The sequence below is a fragment of the Bombus terrestris genome, chromosome 17 (genome assembly GCF_910591885.1).
Source record: "Bombus terrestris chromosome 17, iyBomTerr1.2, whole genome shotgun sequence".
Lineage (NCBI taxonomy): Eukaryota > Metazoa > Arthropoda > Insecta > Hymenoptera > Apidae > Bombus > Bombus terrestris.
Window position 1 is genome coordinate 7,878,483 of NC_063285.1, and position 8,793 is coordinate 7,887,275.

Below are 8,793 nucleotides of genomic sequence, written 5' to 3' on the forward strand. Positions count from 1 at the left end.
TTTATTTCTATTCAGATAATAAGGATAGTTGAATGAAAATAACGCTGATATTAACAAGTTAATATATATTTTCCATGATCCAGCAACTTCAATGAGATGCAAGGTTACGTATATGGAATGACAAACTACGAATGAGTACGACCCGAGACTCGTTTCGTGTTGGCGACTGTGATGATGTATCTTCTGTCGATTGGCTGTCTTCGACAGGGCGATTCTGCTGATTTGTCTTCCGACTCTTGCTGTTCCTTGAATTATGTTTTAACTCGAGCTGGTGTTAACTGTTACTGGTGAGACTTGATTGTTACTTGAATGGTACTGTTTGTGACAAGTCTAGTGATCCAGTATAGAGATGAAGTCGAGAGCACAAGTGTAAAGACGAAGTCTACGGCACAAGTTGACTGTTCCGTAGTCGTGAGAACAAGTATAGAGATGAAGTGACTGCTCTGTATTTGTGAGAACAAGTAAAGTTCGTTTTTGTGTGATTACGGAGGAAAATTCTGAGTGAGCGAAGAGATGAAGAGATGAAGAAAGCGGATTTGTTGCTCACACTTTTCGTTTGGAAAGTTTACAAGAAACTTTGCGAAAATATCAACAAATGCAACGAGTCAAATACGAACGCGTTGCTCAAATGAGCCGCAAATTCATCCCGTGGTTAAAGTTCTCAGACATCCTAAAACAAGGAATAAGCCGGAGCCATGTCTCCGAAAATCAACCACATCAAACAAATTTATTACTGCGCGTAATTGAAAATCCAAACCCAATTAAAACGTAACCCAATAGAACGTAACAAACTTATCAAGGACTTCAAAGAAGCATATTCAAAGCCCTAAATGAACAACAAACACAATTAAACGAACTAAAACAATCATTAAAAACGCACGAAGAAAGGATTGACTCTTGTCCAAAAGGAGGCTCCTGCCCAGCCATATGGCTTGGGGACGCACAATTACAATTCCTTAATTTACGGGCAATTAACACGCTCAAAATTATAGACTACGATTGCGACCATAATGCTCTCGTATTCCAGATGAACAAAAATATATCAGATTTCGTAATCCTAGAAACACGGAGTGACGGTCCCAGGTACAAGTGCAAAGATAACACACTAGGAAAAATTACAAAATCAGCTCGAAAAGAACTGCGTCCTGAACACCCGCAACAAGGTCAATCTAACAAAGAGGCAAATCGACTCATTTATAGACGAAGTAGAAAAACACGTACAAACCGTCCTTCAAGAATTCGTACTAAAAATAAATGAAAAGTCGGCTTTCGAGCCCTATATTCATAATAAAAGAAAATTACGAGACAAAAGCTCCATGCCATCCAACATAAACAATCTAAAATAAAACTATTCCTACGATAAAAGAGAAGATTTAGAATTATTAAAGTATCTTTTGCACAAGATACAGTTGCGCAAAAAGGACTCTGTTGGCATGTCCCACAGGGAAATCAAATTTTTACATCAAAAAAGCCAAACTCTATCCCATCTCTCAAACTGCCTTCAGACGAGAACGATTCCATTCAGCACGGTATGAACGTTAGTTGAAATAAGTGATTTTCTAATTTGCTTTTAGCGTACAAGAAAAGAATATTTGAAATATATAAGTGTGTGCAAGAATGAGTGATATATGGTATTAGTCGCGTAATACTAAAACATTTCTATTTCTCTATGTTTACATTATAGATTATTAAAAATAGATTATTAAGGAAAGCAAGAAAGATTGGAAGAATAAAAAGGTGAACACCACGCGGAGTTCACAAGCGGTCACCCATTTAAATACTTTCTCCATCTTAACTTTCGTGATAGGACGACAACCAGTGCTTTTCTGTATAACGTTTATAGACCAATAGTTAGTATTACATGTGTGTGTTTTTCATAATAAACAATGAATTTCGGTTGTGGGATGGATCGATTAAAAGTACCGATACGTAAGGGTACGACGTAGCCATGCAATATTTTGTGTGTCGGGATTACATTCTTTTAGGTTTACAATTTGTAACTTAAATTTATGTCGTTGTAGAGCGGTGCTTATATATGATGTTGTTTTTTTGTTCCTATCTCTGTCCTGAAAACCTGGTCGCAAAAACCGGACAATTCAGTAGTCTGCATTTGGTTTCGGCGGATCTGCGGGATTTTGCGAGGGTGGGGGGAGGGTGGACAGGGAGGGGAACGGAGGGGTGTCCTGTAGAATTATTTACAACATCTACAATATTTACAATATTTACATGATTACAATATCTGCACTATTTTACACGGAGGGAGATTTGAGTGTTGTTATTTTGTGGTTCTTTTTCTTGTTATTTTTATTGTGGTTTTGGCATCCACCAATATTTTTTTATGCATTTTCTGTGATTGTCTTCTGCGTCTTTTTGGGGAAGGGCCATGTTGTATCTCCACCTAGTGTCTACAGTTTGCACATTTGAGTTTGCCTCGTTGAGTATTGTTTTAATCCCTATTTTTCTTTTTATATGGTAGATTATTGGGATATTATTTTGGTCTTGGAGGTAGTTTCTTTCGTCTAGGTATAAAAATGTTTCGGGGGGATGTAACCTGTCGTCAGTGTATTTTTGTAATATGAATCGTTTGGAAATAAGCAACCGAAGATTACACTATTTTCCTTTATCTTTGCAGGTTGCGCGAAGTGGTTTCTTGTTAGTTTTATGAGGATTGCCGTTCCTCCTCCTTGGGTAGCGTTTGGTCTGTCGTGTCTTATTATAGAATAGTTTTTGTAGTGCACTTTGTGTCTATAGTTCTGTATAATTCGTACTATCGCGGGGAGACGCGGTCGTTAGAATACGCGTCAACGAGAGTCGTAAATTCCCGTTACGATTAGAATAATCGACACCACGAATAGTTCGATCCCCGTATTTCGGTTAGGATAATCGGGGTGGTTGATGCGGTATAACACTGAGAGTCACAGAATTATAATAATGTATATTTCCAACAACTAGTCTACACGATTGAAAAGATATAAACAATTAACAACTTTATCGCACGCAGATAATGTAAATGTATACAGTATCGAGCAAGGCTCTTACACTTGAAGTTAGTCTCTTGGTGGACGTAGCACGATATGATACTTAACAGAATAAGCGAATGTTTGGCAATGTGTAATGTTCGACGCGTCACAAGGAACTGATCGACTTTGGATGATTTCTTTGTCTCATCTTTAAGACGACCCCCACGATCCTTAGGTCACGCCACCGTTCGCGCCTATGATCACGTATGTCTGTTCTTGCGTGGAAAACGTAACGGACCAAATTCGACGTTTCGAGAACTCGCTGCTTGGCAACAGCTATGCGCTCGTCGATACATTGTATATGATCCGGCGGTCAGATAAGACGATCTGACTGAGACATTGTAGGGCCGCGAGTGACGGTTAGAAAATACAGCCTGTGTTAAGCCTCGTGGCGTAACATCCTCCCCCCGTTGAGAGGGTACCGATCAAATGATATGGTGTGGAGTCAGTTGCGTCGCTGGCGAATCTCCTTGGCTCCGTGTGGGTGGTCGGACTCGTCTGGATCTGGGTGAATGGGTAAGGGGACCAGTCTTTTGACGCCACGATCCAGGGTAGTTGTTGCCGTCTGCACGGTGGCGGTCCGTATGATTCCGTCGACTCCTGGATGGACCTTGATCACGCGGCCCAAAGGCCATTGCATGGATGGTACGTTATCCTCCCTGAGGACTACTACGGTGCCTACTCGGATGTCGTGACTGCCCTTGCTCCATTTATTTCGGATGTTCAGCTCGTTCAGGTATTCTCGATGCCAACGGCGCCAGAAATGTTGTTTGATCCTTTGAATATGTTGCCAGCTGGAGAGACGATTGGATGGAGTGTCCCGGAAATCTCGTTCTCGAAAGCTTGTTAGTGCATCTCCGATGAGGAAGTGACCGGGAGTAAGGACAAGAAGATCGTTTGGGTCAGATGATATTGGAGTCAGAGGACGGGAGTTGAGGATAGACTCGATTTCAATGATCAGTGTGTTCAAATTTTCGTATGTTAAGAGCTCGTTACCTGCGACACGTCTGAGATGTCGTTTGAAGGACTTCACCGCAGCCTCCCACAGCCCGCCGAAGTGAGGTGAGTTGGGAGGAATGAAGTGCCATTCGATTCGTCGATCGGCTAAAAAGGACTGAATCTTTACCTTATGATCGTCGGACTGCAGGAGGTTTCGGAGCTCTCGTAATTCATTGTTGGCGCCAACGAAGTTGGTGCCGTTGTCAGAATAAATTGTTACACAGAATCCTCGGCGAGCGATGAATCTTCGCAGAGCAGCAATGAAGGCCTCGCTAGTGAGATCGGTGACCAGCTCGAGGTGGACTGCTTTAACTGCAAGGCATACGAAGATTGCTACATATACCTTGATTTTTCGTCGGTTGCGATCCTTTCGTTCCTTGATGTAGAACGGTCCGCAATAATCGATTCCGACGTTCGTAAATGGACGAGATTCCGTTATCCGTGCAGCTGGAAGGTCGCCCATTACGTACTCTACTGGAGGTGGATTGGCTCGGCAGCAACGTACGCACTTCTTCAGCGTGCTCCAAACTTGACTACGGCCGTCGATAGGCCAGTAAGATCTCCTTAAGGCATATAAGGTAGCTTGAGTTCCGGAGTGGAGATTTAGGAGGTGTTCATGCTCGATTATGAGTGCTGTAACTGAGGATTTGGGTAGAATGATTGGGTGTTTTTGAGTGAAGGGCATTGGTGAATGACTGAGTCGGCCTCCGACTCGCAATATCTCATCCTTGTCCAGAAATGGATTGAGTCGTTGCAGCTTCCCCTTCACTGCAGAGTTTCGATCTGTTCGGAGAGTACGTATTTCATCTGGAAAATAACAGAGTTGTAACAATTTGACCAATTTGTTATGCGCATTGGTTAAATCATGTGTGGTTAGAGGTCCCCCTCGATCCTGTTTTTGCCTCCATCGGAGGCAACGAGCGGCAATTCTCATCAGCTTGGGCCAAGAAGAATATCTCTCCAGTAGACTGTGGTCAGGCGGAGTCACGGACAGACATGTTGCCTTCTTTTGCTCTGGTATTTCAACTAATGGTACTGGGTTCCACGACGGCCAGTATTTTTCAGATTGTTGGAGCCATTCTGGTCCATGTTGCCAAATGGTAGATCGCAGGAAGTCTTGGGGTGATTGGCCTCGAGATATGAGATCTGCAGGGTTATCGGTAGTGGGGATGTGTCGCCAATCTGAGGTGTGAGTCTTTTGTTGAATCTCTGTCACACGATTGGCGACGAAGGTTTTCAGTGTGTGAGGTGATGTATTAATCCAGTGTAGAACGATTGTAGAATCAGTCCAGTAGACGGTCCGAGGAATGTTGCTTGGTAACGCTTGAAGGACTGTAGTGGCCAATGATGCGAGAAGAAGTGCTCCACTCAGTTCCAGCCTTGGAATGGTTTGTGATTTGAGTGGAGCCACCTCTGACCTTGCAGTGAGGAGTCGTGTCCAAACATGACCATCCGGAGCGATGGTGCGAAGGTAGACGCATGCCCCATACGCCCTTTCGCTGGCGTCGCAGAATCCGTGTAATTCAATTTTCGCTGCAGGCTGGATTATAGTTTTTCGTGGAAACTTCACGTTATTTAGCAAAGGTAGCTGTGAATAATATTTGCTCCATTCTGTGTGTACGTCAGCCGGAAGAGATTCGTCCCAGTCAAGTTTTAAAGTCCAAAGTCGTTGGAGCAACATCTTAGCGCGAACGATCACTGGTGCCAGTAATCCAAGAGGGTCGTAGATCTTGGCAATTTCGGAGCTGATTGTTCTCTTCGTAATTCGAGAGGCGGTAGGATTGATTTTGACGGAATATAGGATCGAATCGTCACCGGAATTCCAAACAACACCCAGAGTTTTGAAAGTTTGCGATTCGCCTAGTAGCAGCTTATCGTTTATATCCTGCTCGGAAAGTCCTCGTAGCAGTTCCCGGTCGTTCGCTGCCCATTTTCGAATGTTCAAGCCGGCTAGTTTAAGCAATTGTATGAGCTCCGTTCTCAGTAATTGTACCTCGTTCCTTGTATCGGCTCCTGTGAGAACATCGTCGACGTAGAAGTCTCGCTGTAAGACCATCGCTGCTCGTGGGTACCGATGTCCCTCGTCGTCTGCCAGTTGTTTGAGGCACCGAATGGCTAGATAGGGGGCCGCTGACAGCCCGAATGTCACTGTGTTAAGTTGATAGGTGTCAACTTCTCCGTCAGAGTTGCGCCACAAGATTTGTTGGAATTTCCGATCCTCTGGGCGTACAAGAAATTGGCGATACATCTTTTCGACATCGCCTGTAATGACATACTGATGAAAACGAAATCTTAAAAGGATAAGAAATATGTCGTCCTGTAGTTTCGGTCCCGTATGAAGTACGTCGTTTAATGAGACTCCGGTGGTGGTTGGTGCAGATCCGTCAAACACAACTCGGAGTTTTGTAGTCCGGCTGGATTCTTTGATCACGCCGTGATGTGGCAGAAAATATCCGTCGTCCGTGCAGTGGTTCGTGGTCATCTTCGTCATATGTCCTAATTCCACGTATTCTTGTATTACGGCGTGATAGTCGGCTTCGAATTGTTTGTCTCGTTGGAATCGACGGCCGAGGGACGTGAGTCGCTTCATTGCCATGGCTTTCGAAGATCCAAGCGGAGGAGTTGTTTCGTTGAATGGGAGAGCGACAACGTATCGCCCTTCGTTGTTGCGTTGAACGTGCTTTCGAAAGTGCTCCTCGCACTGTCGTTCCGCTTCCGAAATTCGTGCGGTGGGCGGTCCCTCGTCGATTTCCCAAAAACGGGCGAGGTCCGCCTGTAAAGCCGTCGTGGAGGTGTGAAATGCGTATGCTAATGATTGTGAGGTAGGGCTCCCCCCGATGACCCATCCGAATCTTGTCTTTTGCAGACGCAAGTCGGGCCCGTTTGCTTGACTGATATCAAGTTGGCCAACACAGAGTGATGCTAGTGTTGGTCCGGCGCTCAACAATATTTCGATCGGAGCAGGTCTATGGAATCTTGGATCGGCTAATTGGAGGTTCTTAGGTACCTGTATCGTTGAGCGATCTACGGGTTGGTTTGGGACCCAAGACGCGATAGTCGGCATGATCAGGAACGTCAAGTTGCGTTCGTATGTGCCGTCAATAGAGGTGATCGTGGCCGTGATGTAGCGTTTCGAGGTCGTCGATAGCGTATTGAGTGCTCCGATTGGGACCGAACATTTCCGTTGATTGAGCTTTAATGAGTTAGCGAGCCTTTCGGTGATAAAGTTCATGCTAGAGCCGGTGTCTAGCAGAGCTCTACAACGAACTGGTTGAGTTTCATTATTCAAGATGTTGACCTGCGCTGTGACTAACAAGTCGTGTTGCAATGGTTCAAAAGGAAGCGGGGTCGATGAGTCCGTTTTCTGTGGTTCGGTCCCTAACAGGCTCGTCTGATGACGTCATTGTTTTCCTTGTCGTTTAGGACTGGACTATATGGTCGATCCCGATGCCGACGATCGCGGTAACCGAGATTCGCGTTTCGGGGATGTTCGCGGAGACGTACGGGGAGACTCTCGGCGAGAATCTCGACGAGACGCTCGGGGAGATGTTCGGGGAGACGCTCGGGGAGACTCTCGGCGAGAATCTCGGCGAGAACCTCGGTGAGCCGCTCGGGGAGACGAAGATGAGCGTCTCGAACGATATGACGAACGCGGGGACGGTGAACTGGGCGAAGATCGACCGCTGGATGATCGGTCGCTCGACGATCGACCGCTCGATGTTCGGTCGACACGTGTTCGTGTTTTGTTATGCCCCTGGTCTTGATGCAGATACGTGTGATGTCGCTGTCTACAGATGCGACATGATCCCGCGGAGCATTGAGTGCGAGCGTGTCCCTTGCCTAAACAATTGGTACAGAGCGACGCCCTTTTGGCGATTTCCAGGCGTTCTTTGGGCGGCATCGTTTTGAAGACATGGCAATTCCATAATTCGTGTTGTTCGTGGCAGCTCGGACACAACAACGTATTGTGTGTAGTTACGAATGTATAACTTCGCGGCGCGTCCTGTCGCCGACGGTCGTGTTGCTCGGACGCCCCCCTTTTGACGGTTAATGATGAGCATGCTCTGTCGCTATTCGTCCGTGTTTTCAAAAAATCCACTAAATGCGTATATGGCGGCAATTTCTTGTCCGGTAGGGTATGTTGCCATTCGCGAACGACGGCTGAGGGTAACTTCGACGTGACAAGCTTTATGAGAAAGGCGTTTGACGTGACTGGGTCCCCGAGTCTTTCTAACGCTTGAAGATGTACTTTGACTGTCTCGATAAGATCGTCTATGGCTTCGGGTGTTTCTTTAGTTATTCTGGGATAGTCGAGAATCAGGTCCCAGTGACGCATGCAGATCTGGCGGTGGCAGTCGAATTTTTCCCTTAGAGCGTCCATGGCGATTGCGTAATTTGCGTCGGTGATGGGTAATGACTGTATGCTTCGCGCGGCCCAGCCAGTCAGGGCTGTTCGGAGATGATGAAATTTCTGAACCGGTGCTAAATTTTCATTTCTATCTATCGCTGATGAGAAGGCATCGTGAAACGAATGCCAATCCTCGAGGGCGCCATCAAATGTAGGTATGCGAACCTCCGGTAGTTTAAGCGGTGCGGACTCGCGGCCGACGGCTGATTCGCCGCTTGTCGACTGTGACGGCGTGCTCCGTCGTGTATTGCTTAATTGTTTGGCTACTCGGCGTTGCAGCCTCTCGTATTCTTCCTCTAGCTCACTGCCGCGCGCGGTCTCTCCCTCGTCTAGAGTTACGATCTGGTATTGTAGTGCACGGATTTC

The 8,793-nt window shown here is 45.9% G+C and overlaps 1 protein-coding gene across 1 annotated transcript; it reads right to left on the minus strand.

The window, feature by feature from the left end:
• Positions 1-281: 281 nt before the first annotated feature.
• On the minus strand, positions 282-8,400 carry LOC125386673. The gene is made up of 4 exons (XM_048413681.1): positions 8,269-8,400; positions 4,446-7,410; positions 3,670-4,331; positions 282-443 (listed from the first exon to the last, which is right to left on the minus strand). The coding sequence occupies exons 1-4, from the start codon at positions 8,398-8,400 to the stop codon at positions 282-284; spliced, it is 3,921 nt and encodes a 1,306-aa protein (XP_048269638.1).
• Between the last annotated feature and the right edge of the window lie 393 nt (positions 8,401-8,793).

Bases quoted from the DNA above. Each gene is read 5' to 3' on its own strand.
- LOC125386673 (XM_048413681.1), bottom strand. From the start codon at position 8,400: ATGGACGCTCTAAGGGAAAAATTCGACTGCCACCGCCAGATCTGCATG. The intron at 7,411-8,268 runs GTACATCTTCAA...TGACGTCATCAG, and splicing joins ATCTTATCGAGACAGTCAAA to ACGAGCCTGTTAGGGACCGA. The intron at 444-3,669 runs GTACCATCCATG...TCACAAATACAG, and splicing joins TAGTCCTCAGGGAGGATAAC to AGCAGTCACTTCATCTCTAT.